The sequence below is a fragment of the Urocitellus parryii genome, chromosome 5 (genome assembly GCF_045843805.1).
Source record: "Urocitellus parryii isolate mUroPar1 chromosome 5, mUroPar1.hap1, whole genome shotgun sequence".
NCBI lineage: Eukaryota > Metazoa > Chordata > Mammalia > Rodentia > Sciuridae > Urocitellus > Urocitellus parryii.
Window position 1 is genome coordinate 89725712 of NC_135535.1, and position 14594 is coordinate 89740305.

The following is a 14594-nucleotide window of genomic DNA, read 5'->3' on the forward strand; positions in this document are numbered from 1 at the left end:
TTTATTTAAAACTGGCATAGAAACTGGGGAAGGAATTAAATGGGAATCAGGGTTAGGAAGAAAGAGAAGGACAATAAGACTTTTATTATAGTTTTCAATATTATTCTAGAAATATCGTAGGTAATGAGGATAGAAGTGATCCCTTGGAAGCACCAAGAATACCTCCCAAAATAGAATATGAGGATTTCTGGATTTTTTATTTCTCATTAGTCGGAACTTGTTTATCAAACAAATACTTCATTTTAGAAAGCAGTCATTTCAAACTTTAGACTTTATTTACAATGATAATTTTCATATTTTATTACTTAGAAAATAATTTATACTTTTCCATCATTTAAACAAAGAATAGGCCTGAGTCTCATGCCTTTTGCACAGTTTTTACCTTCAAGAAAGTTCTCTGGGGAAAGAAAGGCAAGGGACATGGGGAAGTCACAAATTAATAGTCTACATACATCTAATGAACATCTGCATGATACTCAATTCCTTTTCTTATACTGGGATTGCAATGGTTAGGGTTTGTTCTGGAATCCAACTAAAATGGAACAAAATTCAGTATGTTTTTTAGAAAGTGGATACTTTTTAAAATATGAGGAAATTCCTTCACATGTCAGATGAAGACCAATATAGACATATTCCTGTACAGAGCTAATGTCTTCATCCTTTATTGAGAACAAAACCAGGTCTTATAAAATGACCAAAAAAAAAAATTACAGATAACGAAGAAAGCAAAAGTGGTGTTTTCACCAAGGAAATAATATTCAAAAGTCTGGCTTAGCTATATCACTAGAAAGACAGACAATCTATTAGCATGCTTAAAATAACATTGATAACAGAGAGAATATACCTGGACTTTTTCTTGACAGAGAACAACCTGTTCCAATTTTTCCTAATATTGATTTTATGGCTATCTATACAACGATCCTTCTCCCTAAGTGGGCTGGAAGTTCCTTCATTTGAAAGACCTGAGTTTATCTAATATGGCACCTAAAAAGTAGGCTCATATAAAAATGTAGTAAATTGCAACAAAGACATTGGCACCACAGGAAGTAAGCTCTGGATCTGGAAGTGAACACAGTAATATTGCTGTCACCAAGGAGGGGGAAAACATCACAAGCAGAAAATATCTGGTTATGTCCCTAGGTGCATCTTTTAAGATGCACCAGGTGTGTATGAAAGTCACACACCTGGTGGATCTCCATTCCTTTATTTCAATTGACTTCTAGCTTACATATAATGGTAATTTATTTTTTAAGAAAAAGTTACTAAACTGCCTGGATTGATGAACATGATTCTGGAATAAGAGGGTCCAATTGATTTGGTCATTATTATTCCGATTATATCATGTACCTTAAAACAAACAAACAAAAAAAATCCAGGCAGTTGGCTAAGAACTCCATGGTGCCAGCCAGGCTGGCTTCTAAGCAGAAAGCTTTGCAGAATAACACTCCCTACACACAGAAGGGACTCTCACAGTGGCTCTGCCACCCGACTCACTCCACACCTGTTTTTTCCTCTATTTCTATTCATTTTAGAGATATATAGTCATATGGAGAAGGACAAAAGATTAATTCTAAGTACACAGATGCAAAGAATATGTGATTATAAATTCCTTTTTCTTTCTTATTTGTAAGGGTAACTGTTAACTTTATTGGGGAAACGTTTTTGACTCACAGTACATTTTGCAAACATAGAGAAACACAGGCAATTCTAAGAAAACGGGAACTCAGCAAATGCTAAATAATGACCTGGTGTTAACTCAGAAATACAAATTGAAATATATACTAATTATTTAGGTATTGTTTGCATCCATTTGATCATCTTTACATTTTCCTACTTAATAGAAAAATTTGCCTTGTCTTTACCTAATTTGAAAAAAATTCCATGAATTATTATAAAGTCATGCTTTGGAAGGAAAGAATACACTATCCAGTCATGAGAAACAAAGGGATTTTTCATGTAAACACTCCTTTCTGACTTCAGGAAAAGTTAAAAGTAGAAATCACAATCTAGGTTTTCTTGGAAGCTGAGATTGTTAGGTGACAAGCAAGTGTGTATACAGAACTAAGAGTTGTAGTCCCAAAAACATTGGAGAGAAATGGACATCAATTACAACAATTTGATACTGGTTTAAAAAGTCTTTCATCTGGGAGGCGAAGACCCAAAATTAGTTAGCATTCAGTTAGCAAGAGTTACTACTGGGAAAAAAAAAAAATTCTTTACAGCATCCTCATTTAATTGGCAAAAATAACTATCAGGTTATCTTTTAAATTAGAATAGGTAGATGAGCAGTTGTCCACAGACCTCTATGCCAATGAACTACACCCTCTTACTGGACCTGGAGATAGCTACAATGTATAAAAATGGTGATTAAAATATAACTTTATAAAAATGTTTCCCTTTTCCCTTTCTTTTCTTTAAAAAAGTGTTTAGTATCTACAGAAACAAACAAACAAAAAATCTTCATATTTACATCATGATAACTATTCATGACATATATAATAATATGAAATAAAATATTGAAAGTGAGTATCAACTTTTTAAATAGAGGTTTGGCTCACAGCATAAACAAGTGTAGATAAACAAACCAAAAAAAAAAAAAAAAAAAAGACTTTCAATAACAGCCCAGTCCCTAAACAATCCCTCAGTAATCTTCCCTGCCAAAAAGCATGACAATGTGCCAGACTGAGATGGAAACTACCCCATGGCACAGCATTAGAAATACCACAACAGGGGGTACAGCCTGACCTTCAACCCCAAAGTCAACCTTTAAAAGTTGCCAAGATCAGGCTTTCTTTATGTCAACGCCCTAACCCTAGGTTGCCATCTTATCCCTCATCTCTTGCTATATAACCCACAGTGGGTTTCCATTTGTCTTTTCATTTTTGACTACACATTTTGCAGCAAATTAAGGAGGCACAGGAGATCTTTGTTAAATATAATTTCCCAGGCCTTCTCTGGCATCGTTTTAGAACTCTCACCTGATGAAACCACCTGACTCCAGTTCCTTTTAGGTGTTTATGTATAAAGAATGCCATTCCCTTAAATGGTGTTTTGATCTTCTGTGAGTGCCCACACTCACAAACGGCTCCTATACATTCATTAGGCTAGTAGACTGGAAAATGCCTTCGTCTTCCAGGTTTGAGGCTGGTGGTACAGCGCCTCCAAGTGGTGTATAGCAGTAGTATCCATCAAATGGCCCATGAATGCCCTCCATCTGCCAAGAGGCCTTTATTAAAGCTAAATTGGAGGAGGGCATTTGGAATGACTGCCTTTCAAAGACACTCCAGAGTGAACTTCCTTCTCTTGTTCACATGTACTGAGACATCTGCTACAGCTATTCTACAAACTACTAAACCCACAAAAGTCTTTTACATACACACACACATGTGTACAAGCACTCTTTCAACTAATACACAATCTCACACACACACACACACACACACACACACACACACACACACACGGTGTTGGCAGGATGTATCAGAATCCAAATAATGCTCTGGAACTTTTATCCCTCAGTATGAAGAGCTAAAGCTGCTTAGTTGGTAACCTACATTTGCTACACCACATCGTTGCTAAGCTGCACCATTTCCCTTGTGATTTGTTTTCCTTTATGATTTATTATATCACAGTGACCACTATATTTCTTAATATGAATGTTACTTAATTGTGGAGCCAGAGATCCTGGCTTTCAGTGTGTTTGTGTGTATACGCACATGTGTGTGAAGGTTTGTACATGTATCTATGTGGGACCTTATATATACACACACACACATATATATATATATATCCTCCTTAAAAAAAAAATCCGTCGAAGCTGGTGTTGCAAATGTGAAAGCTTCTCTGAGCAAGAGTTTTTCAACAAGGTACCTCACTGTAAAAATAAACACATAAAATGCGAAGAATCCCAAAATGCAATAGCCATTTGCCCATCTTCTCATATTTCTACAGTGTTGTGTCTAAGTGTTGTGCTGGCATGAAAAAAGTCTGTGACAAATTTAGTTTGGAAACACAGCTTGTTCTGTTCATGGTCACAGGTTTGGCTCTGGGGCCAGGCTCTCCTCTGCTCTTGGTTTCCCTTTCTCCTCCTCTTCTTCCTTGATGGCTTGGATCTGCTCTGAGGAGTACTGCTGAGGAGCCTGGTCCAGGGACTGGTTTTCTGTGCCCACCAACCGCTGCTCATCTTCAATGACTTTCTTCCACATCTTGTGGTTCTGTAGGAGGTGCTGAGTTATTTGGCAGTAGATTTTCTTCCTCTTAAAAGTTTTCTTTCCTAAAAAAGGCCATAAAATTAGATGACTTATTCATGTGCTGAACACATAGAAGTTATTTCTTTGCATATTATTAATAGGATTTAAGAACCAAATGGATTCATATGGAGCTTTCAAGAATAAGGAAATAAGAGAAAATGATAATAACTAAATAACTATTAAAACATCACTGAGAAATAACTGTGCACAGTATCCAGTACTGGGTAATGTCCACACAGAGTTCTGCTGGTGTCTTGGTATTACTCCTACGACAGTTAGACTTTCAAAACTTCTCACCTGGACCACTGGAATTGCTTGTTAGGTCTTCTTTTGTCAAAGAATTCAACTCTCAAATAAATCTACAAAGCTAATCTCCTTTAAAATGTTTTTGATGTCAGACTTCTGCTTTGTGTGAACTAAAAAACGAATTTCAAACTCCATTCTAAGTTCTTCCACAAGCTGGTACAAACTCAGTTTTATGGTCTTCCTGTTCTACAGCCTGACCTCTGTCTATGCTTGACTGATCTGTTTTCTTTACATACCCTGGACTTTTCCACTTGAAAGCTGATACTGCTCCTCCTTCTGAAATGCTTGTCTTAATCACTAAAAGTTCATATTCACTCATCAAAATAACCTCTAGTTAGGTTTTACTGGATTCTACTTCTAAGAAATAATTTCTTTTCTCCTCTTAAAATTTTCATGTTGTTCCATAATACTTTCTAGAGTAGACATTATTTCTTTTTTTCCCCTCTTTGTTATTATTATCTCTTTTTCTGGTATCTGCATATTCAAAATTATTAGGGAAGAAGTCACCTCCCTTCCTTCAATTATGCAGTTCTAGAAAATGTGTCAAAGACTAGTTCCCCAACTACCTCCTGACAGCATGAGCTGTGTCACAGTGATTGGCTAATGGGTCGGCATGTGATCCAAGTTGGGCCAATCAGATTCCTTCCCCAGGAGTTTTTCTAGTGATGCAGAATGAATGTAGAGTTGGAAGATGGGGGTTGGAATCTATTCTCCTCTGTTTCCATATCTGGAATGATATGAACTTAGAGCTGGCTATAGTTTAGAGCTGGCTATAGAGCTAGCTGGCTTTACTTTATGAAAAAAGTAAAGTTAAAATAACAAATTAATGGGAAGGTGAGGCAGACAGGAATAAAAGCAAGTAAATACTGCTAGAGGCCTACATTCTACTTATATGAAACCAATATTTTTCCCTTTCAGAATATACCCATTCAATGGGAAATTAGTAATTTATAACAAAAAGAGTCTTGAATAATGTCCCTCCTTAAAGAACATACCTTGTTCTCATATATTTTAGGTATCAGATCATCTTCTAAATTATAGATGCTTTGATGGAGCTTTGCTCAGACCTATACAGACCTTATATGACAAGGCTGAGCATTTAATCAATAAATAATTTACATTTTCTTGTTACCAGGAACAGTTTTCAATTTGAAAGTATTAAAAGACCTTGCTTTACCCCAAGGGTGTCTCTTTTTTGAGATTGCCCCATTCACCCTTGAATGTGAACCTACTTCCCTAAATAATCCCATTTATGCCTTTGAAAAGCAAAAGAAAAAAATATTAAAGATGAATTTTCAGAATTATAAGCACGTCACAGGTACTAGGTATTGTGCTAGGTTCTGGTGATTTACAGACAAAAAAAGACTAATTACAGATGAATATCTGTAATCTAAAAACTCCAAATGCAAAATGTCCCAGAATCCAAAACGTTTTGTGTGTGAACATGATGCCACCAGTGAAAAATTTTACACTAACCTTATGTGATGGATCATAGTCAAAACAGAAGTCTACTAAAAATATAATATAAAATTACTTTCAGGTTGTAAGATATACGATAAATATGAAACACAAAATAATTTCATATTTAGATTTGGGTCCCATCCCCAAGATATCTTATTATATACATGCAAATACTGTGAAATCTGAAAAATACCAAATCTGAAGGAGTCTGGACCCAAGTATGTTAGGTAAGGGAGACTTAACCTACACAATATATGTCAACAAGGAGCCTGCTCCACTGGGAAGATGGGGTGAATGAGTAGGTACATCTTTTTCAAATCTTACCAAGTCTCTGAAAGGTGATCCATGTGGGAGGAGATAGCAGGATGATGGTGGCTTGGACCAGGACAGGGTAATGGAAATTATGGTAAGTATTACGATATATATTTCTTAGGTAGAATCAACAGGACTTGGGAGCCAATTAAGAGGTAGGGAATGAAGGGGAGAGAGGAGTCAATATAACCTTGAGCTTTCTGCAGGTAAGAAGATGGTGGTAATAAGACATACATTAGATGAGGAGCAGGTCTGAGGAGTGTGAATAGGACCCAGAGAACATGAGGTGTCTGGGAGAGCCCAGTGAGAGAGGTAGAGTAGGCAGAGGCTCTGCACTTTAGGAAAGAACAGACCTCCCTGCTAAGCAACTGGAATATAATTCTTGGTACCTTCCTCTGAGCGACATTTTTAGACTTAGGCCAAGAATTTAGAATTTAGACAAAGATCCTACCATTAGACTATCAACTTGCCCAGCTTAGCAGCTCTTTTCTCCTCTTTTGTGTATAAAGCAAGCCTCAGACTTTATCAAGTATCCAGTAAGATACTTTCTTGCTTACATTCACTTTCTTACTTACATTCCATTGTTGCAGGTAAATGATGAAGTGTGGATGAGAGGTAAGAATAACAACGATAAGAGTCCACAGGAAATTCTGATCCAATTGAGACCACATTAAACTAGTAATAGTGCATGATCAAAAGGGGTATCGGGGTCTACTTAATAAAATAGTTATGGTTTACAATGCATATCCTGGAAAGAAGAAAAAAGTCCGGGTGGGGGGAGGGGGCAGATATTAATAACAGAAACAAAACCAAAGCCAATTGCTATGGGATGTGTCAAAGAATCTAGACCTCTTGGAAGGCACCTACCAACATTTTTGTGGAAGTGCTAGTGATTTTTAACAGTTTTATAAAATACCTAACAGAATTTTTTTGCATTTAAAAGATAATAAGATCAACTTTTAAAACACAGTATAGAAAAGGGAATTTCTTTTGAACCACACAGACACATAAAAATCATTAAGTTGAATAAGTCCTAGGGAAAATGAATACAGAAGAATTATGAGCAAGAATTTTCAAATATTTATTTATATGTTTAACATTTATTCATGACATGGACCCATCAATCAAACTTGTATTGACTAAGTGACAAACACTTCTCTGGATGTTGTTGAAACAAAGATCAATTAGGCTCACAGCTTGCCTTAAAACATCTCACACTCTAAGAGAGAAGGCAAGAAGGCAGAAACTGAACGAATACCTGTGCAGCTTCAGACAGACATACACATGTGGCCAATACTGCAGTGCTATTGCTCTCACCTTGACTAAATTTTAGAAAGTTTTTTCCCCCCTGTCTATAGGGGAAAAAAGTATACAGAGTGGTTTTCGTCATCACCCCCCCGCCCCGCCCCAATTTCCCTCTTTTTAGAGCATTTACTTTAGACAGTAAACTTTCTTTGTACCTGTGCAATTTAGATGAATCTTCTCCCAGCCTGTAGCCGGTTTTACAATCCAGGAATGTTGCTATCAGGGACCTGGGACACATTCCTTTGCATGGTAATCAAGAAAGATAATGCCAATACAATATTGATGACTATAAATACACCAGATGTCTAGCAACTTCACACTTACTATTTTAAGAAAGTAGATCTAATATTAAATATTCTTATTATAGAATTTTTAAAATGAGAGAGAAAGAAGGAAGGAGAGAGAAGAAAGGGGAAAAGGGAAATAAAAGAAACCAGAGAGGGAAAGAGGGAAGAGAGAAAGAAATTGGGAAGGGAAGGAGAAGAAAGTCCTAGGACAGCAGGAGCCTACCTTCAATATGAACCAATTAATGCACACAGATGGCCTCATAACATCACCCAACTCCCAGCAAGGCCTCTCAGTTTAACTAGCTACAGTCAGTATTTAAAAACTCTCCTGCTTTTTGTTTCAGAACAGTTCTGTTTTTCTCCTTTACTGCAATAGTCTAGACTCCAATTGCAACTATCCTGAATAATGATTTCCTTGCCATTTTAAAAAGGTTGTGTGTTATTTTTCTTTAATATATCAAACTACTGCAAAAGACAAAACCTGTGGGACAATAGATAGAGATCTTTTTTCTTTTTCTTTTTAAAAGACAGGGCACCTGAGCTGGAAGGAAATCATGAAAATTCACCACACTGGATGAAGAAGGGGCAGCAGCACTGCATGGGGCTCTGGGGAATGATCTCATATCTCCATTTCTTCATCTGAAATGTTCCTCACAAGGACAGTATTAAAAAAAACCCTAAAATATATACACACTTCATTGCATATCCTCATTTCTTTAATGACAATTTTTTTTAAATTTTCTATCAAGGTCAATAAAAATATTCATACATCCAAGTTTTAAAAGCAAATTTAGAAAATATTTCTATCAGAGCCATCTACTCACCTATTTCTACTTTGATTTCATTGCATTTCAGCACAAATTAGCTTCTATTGAGAAATTTTAAAATGTTGACATGCTTTTTTACTTAATCCTTTGAATCAAAGGAGTGACAGATGACCATTGGCTAAAGGTCAGTTTTGAATCACTGTTATAGGAAACATGCTATTGCTCAAGGTGATCACTCCATCTTAAAGTTGTACACACTTATGGGGAAGAAACTAACAAAAGCTCAATTCTTCTCCTTTTCCTTTTGGGGCAGTCCCCATGAGAGCAGCTGTTCTCTTATTAATGCTGTTAAACATTAGGAATAAACCTCTCTGGGATTATACTGAATAAGGTGACGTAGAAGAAAGTTTGTACCAAATAAATGTGCGTAGATTAGAATCTGCAGGTGGTCTAAAACATGCCTATATTGGGAGCCAAATTGTTCAGCACTGGAACCTTTTGAAATGAGAACAAAGAGCCTTTCATTGCTTAAATTCTAAATGCAGCTTAGTACTTCATTAGAAACCTCTTAGTTCGCTGTAGGAATCTTTCAGATTTAATTATGAGGTGGGGTAAAAGCCTTCATTCCCTAGGACACCATACTGAAACATTTTATTCTGTGTTTCCTGGGAGATCTCCAAGTTTTGCAAATTGCAGAAGTTATCAATGCACATTAAGTTAGTTCTTTTCTGAAATCTAAGTCAGGCCAAATCAAAGTAACTATTTCAGCCAATATGAATGGTGAAATTAAAATTACTAAGAGCCCAAAGCAACGGAGCTAAAAGTGAGAAAAACTGGATTCTTCCTCCTGTTCTATAACCTGGAGATACTGCTTAAATTTCAGAACCTTAGTTTAGCTATATTTAAAATGAGGGAGCTAACTGAAATTCCATTACTCTATGTGGTCAATATTTAGAAATGCTCACATTAATCAACATTTACCTTTTTTTTTTTTTTTTTGGCTGTGAAGGAATACTTTAAAGATAGTATTTTGAATGCTTCAGTGCCGCTCCACTGGGTGGTGTGTTTTAAATTTTAATGAAAGGTTCCAGTTAAATTTTGAAAGGCATTACAGAATCCACATAATTCTCATTGCTGCTTTAGTGAATTTGATAAAAATGATAAGATCAGAACACTGACATATCAGAATCTGGATGTCAGGATGGTGAACCAGCCCCAGACAAAATGGAAGGAACTATTTGATTTCAGCACTTGCTACCTTAGGTTGATCAGTTGAGTCTCTTATATAAGGTCCTTGTCTGGGTCCTTGCATTCCAGATCCCTGGATTGTTTTTTTTGTTTTTAATGTATCTGAGTTCAAACAGCAACCAGTCAGGGCCCATGGGAAAAAAGCTCTTCCAGAGGCTAAGTGACAAACACCTTCCAATGTCATTCAGTGGAAAAACTGTCTTATTCTTAATGATACAGCAAGCTACTTGGCTCTTTGAAGAGAAAACTAACACATGGTTATTAAATAAATGAATAAATAACTCATGAATTCAAAGTCTTGCCTCTGGGCTCTGAATCCCAAGGCCAACACAAAATTTCTGATGGAAATCTTTTTATAAGCATCACAGAAATATAATAACTTTTACAGAATACAACTTTTGTTGTTTTATAGAAACAGCTTTTTTCTTTTACACTCCATTCTGTACAAAAATTAACAGATAGGATAGGACAAACAATAATCTGGCCCAAAGCCAAATTTGCCTTTCTTCTAAATTGAAAATGACCTCTTCACCTCTGCTGGGTGTGCTGTCAACGGGGGCTTATATACAAGAGGGAAAATTAATCTTTACAACATACAGAGGCTCCTTACTAGATGGTTGAGATGAACTAAGGCAGGTATTATCCTGGCTATGATAAAAATAGGGGAGAAATAATCAGGATGTTTTTTATTGGTAATATTTTAATCATGTCTTTGAAAAATATTAAAGTTGCACTTTGTTCACCTGGGCAGGTCAACAGAAAAACACTTGTGTTCTCCTGAAAGCAGGGGCAGTATCTGCACGCTAGCATTTTAAAGCTCATGAGTTTTACTAATTATGCTATCAGTCACTACTTTTTGTCTCATGGCAAGAGAAATAAGAGAAATAAATAATTTTTTATATTCATTTCATTGAAGTGGATTAGACTGGTTGCATGATGCACCCCAAGCTAAGTAGAGCTGTAGCTTATTTTCATTGTCATTGCCACTCACCTGGTCCAAAGTCATAGACACCCCACTCAGGAAACTACAATGTCCTCTAAACAATACCTACTTCTACTTCTCCCACCTCAACCTAAAAGAATATTCCAAACATGGTAGCTGATGCAATCTGGTTAAAATGTAAGTTGAGTCCACAAAAACTTTTGTCAAAGTCACTGATGATTCACATCTTGGCATAAACACCAGAATCCTTATGGTAACCTACAGAGACTTACCTTCAATTCTTATACTATGTGGCTTCCGGCTGCCTCTGACTTTCTAGTCTCCTGAAGGCTCTTGACCGCCTCAGCCAATCCCACCTCAAGAGCTTTGCACATGTTACTTTCTCCTTTGCTTGAAATCCTTCTTTTCATATATATCCCCATGAATTATTCCTTTACTTCTTTTAGGTCTTCTTTTTCTTTTTTTAAAATTCTCTCTCTTACTCATATTTCCCCTTCCCTGGCTATCTACAATTTTAGAAAAATAAACTTTCTCCACAATATTTCATATGTTCCCATTTTTCCCCTCTAGTATCTATCAGTACCTAACATACTACAAATGTAATGATCTGTGTTGTTAATGTCTGATGACCCCACTAGAGTGCAAGTCTACAAAGCAAGGATTTGCGTAGCTCTAACTTCAGTACCTGGAAGAATGACTGGCACAGAGTGCATGCTCTGTATTTGCTGAATGAAGGAAGGAATGCTATCTCTTACCTTTTCATAGAACTTTCCCTTGACCAAGCCCAGAAAACCTTGTGGTTGGTCTTCATAGTAACAGAAATGCAATTCATTTCTAAACCATTAAGATATCCCAAAGCAAAGGCTTCAACTCTGAATTTTATTTAACTTCATGTCAGAGAATATATCTTTGTGTAATATATACAACCCTGAAGGGAGTTGTCCATTATCAAATCCAGCAGATAATCTCTGGCCTCAAAACATGTAATTTTTGTGAAGCATAAAATTCATCTGAACCTCAGTAAGAAAATAATCCTAGGAAAAACATATTGGAGCTGGATTTTGTAACTTACTTGGAGATTCATTATTTTCACAGGTTTCTTCTTCATTTGTTGCTGCTGCTTCCTCCTCCTCATCTTCTGGGTCATCAGTGTCTCCTGACTCATCGCTATCTTCCACCCATTTTCCTGGCATGAGTCCAGCTGAGTCATAGGAATTGCACAGAGGACCCACAATGTGAGAGATGAAGGATTCCTGAAGATTGGCCAATTGAGGAGCTGACCGATCCATGAAGGGGCTTATGGGCAGCCCAAGGCTGGCTTCCTCATCACCCTAGGAACAGGGAGTTAGCATGAATAGTTAGCTAGAAAGGTGAATGAGAAGAGTCCAAGATACCAAAAAAAGTCAACATTCCCTTGTCATCTAAAATATATAGATATATAAGAGCATGGATATTCATGCTCAACTGACTTTACTTGATGGCTCAGAGATTCTACCCAAATCTCTAAGATTCAGAGAGCAATTCTTTGTTGCTTCCATTAACTAATTTTGTGATGTTGAGCTTTATCACGGAGAAATGAAAGAAGTGGCTTAATATCTCAGCAAATAATATTTCTTATCACACTAGTCAGGGTCCTTTGTAGGAGAATACAAATGCATCTTAAAATGTAATGCTGGGAATGTTACTCTAACAAATATAATCTATCATGTTTTTTCTTTTTGCCTTGGCTACCAGAAAGCTTAAAATAATTTATTGCTCAATTCAAGTTGCTACTTTACCCTAGATTTTGTTTGAATGACATCTTCTGTGATTATGTTTTCTTATTTATTTTATGTTTAATAGTATTAAAGTATATGTGTTTTGTTTTGAACAACTTTAGATCTTCTTGGAAAAAATAACAGATCTTAAACCACAGGTTACCTAGAAAACTTAAGGAAGATAATATATAAAAATATCAATAAAGATTATGCCTAAATAGTACAACTATTATAAGTGGATTTTCCTTTTCCTTCATGCTTTTGTGCATTTATCAAGAAATAATCCTAATCCCAGAAAAGGCAACATACATTTGTTAAAAAATGAACCATTTTATTCTGTATATGAATAATACCCATAATACCCAAAGTTCATTCTAATCCCTGTTTAAACATATCCAATGACAGATATTTATTATAAGGTACCTCACCCTATGATGGGATATCTTTAGTATTATTATTTTCTCTCTGACACCTATCTAAGCTATATCTCCTGAAACTTTTACAGACTGATTAATACACATTTAAGGCAGCAGAGAGGTATTGGACCTTTCTTATGAATCGGATTTGTATTGAGTACTTTTTATAATTTACCATTTTTAATCTTGACACCAACATTATGATAAATCTACTCCTATATTTGTACAGAGCTTTTAAGACATCTGAAGACAATCACTCCATTACCTCTGTTGCTTCTCTGTTCATGCTATTTCATGTCACTGGTTCCTGTCCTTCACCCATGATCCCTCACCTCCACATTTTCTTAAGTGAGAAATTCACAACAATGGACAGAAAGCTTCAAGCTTAATCTGGTCAACGCAGGGTAACCTGGGCAGTATTGCACCACACTTATGTTATTATGGGGTCTTTTCTGGTAGTCTATTAACTCTCCTTGTTATATCTAACAGAATGCCAATATTTTAGCTTTTATGCACTATTGTTATTAACTATATCGTAAAAGTAAATGAACTTAATGTATTATATATTCCTCCAAACTTAAACTAGCTTTTTATTATACTAAATCTACTGAAAAACAGTATTTCAAGGGTCTTTCTAATGTTTACTAGGTAATTCAATTATTTCAACATCTTTTCCCCAAACGCCATAAATAACTTTGATTTAGAATTCTATGGGTATAGTTTAGTCTTTTTTATGTGTCAGTTTTAAACTGCTATTCAAAACAGGGCAGGTTTTTGTTTGTTTGTTTGTTTTTAATAAAAGCATGATATAAAAGAGAGTGATCATACTTCCTAGCAGCCTTTCAGAAGCTTTGGTGAATGAACAAGCAGCCTAAAAGTGTAGGTTTGGATAGATGAAATGGTTCAAGTAGTTACCTGTTCATAAAATTCATTGACAATACCCTCTGTCCATTGAAGATGGAGTTCTTTACATTTGGCTGGTCCATTAATATCGGCCAACTTTATACACATTTGACAAACCAATAGACGATCATTTTCATTAGTCCAATCTATTCCAACATCATCATTCACCTGTTTAAAGGATACAGTTAAAATGATTTACCTCAAGCAAAGCAAAAATTGAACAGGAGGAAAAAAAGCAATAGAATACACATATCTTTCTACTATGTAGAGATCAGAATACCAAATAATTAGGAACTGAGATTTTTTTAAATAATGTTATTGGGAATGGGGATATAGCTCAAGAGTAAGACAATGGCTTCCAGAAATAGTAAAATAGTTAATCAAAAAAGTAAAATAATGAACAATGAAATTGATAATAAGTGCTATTTAAAATCAGCATATTTATTGCCAGTAAAATATTATAGTTACAAATGATTAAAAAAGTTATCTTTAAGTAATATTTAGGCATTTATATTCGCATGACATCTTTTATATCAAGTTTTTGGCCTATGTTACTACCATATAATTCATATGTAATTATATCATAGACAGAAGAGAAAGTTAAACAAAAATCACACCTCTAATGTATTATTTCTCTGT

The 14594-nt window shown here is 35.6% G+C and overlaps 1 protein-coding gene across 1 annotated transcript in view; it reads right to left on the reverse strand.

Annotated features, from left to right (window-relative positions):
- Positions 1-2593: 2593 nt before the first annotated feature.
- The window catches only part of Pde3a (phosphodiesterase 3A), a 308668-nt gene continuing 296667 nt past the window's right edge, over positions 2594-14594 (reverse strand). The window contains exons 14-16 of the mRNA XM_026391920.2: positions 13968-14123; positions 11952-12210; positions 2594-4273 (exon numbers count right to left, since the gene is read on the reverse strand). Of these exons, the coding sequence (XP_026247705.2) occupies positions 4032-4273; positions 11952-12210; positions 13968-14123 (657 nt within the window). The 3' untranslated portion in view covers positions 2594-4031. The remainder of the gene's footprint in view (positions 4274-11951; positions 12211-13967; positions 14124-14594) is intronic.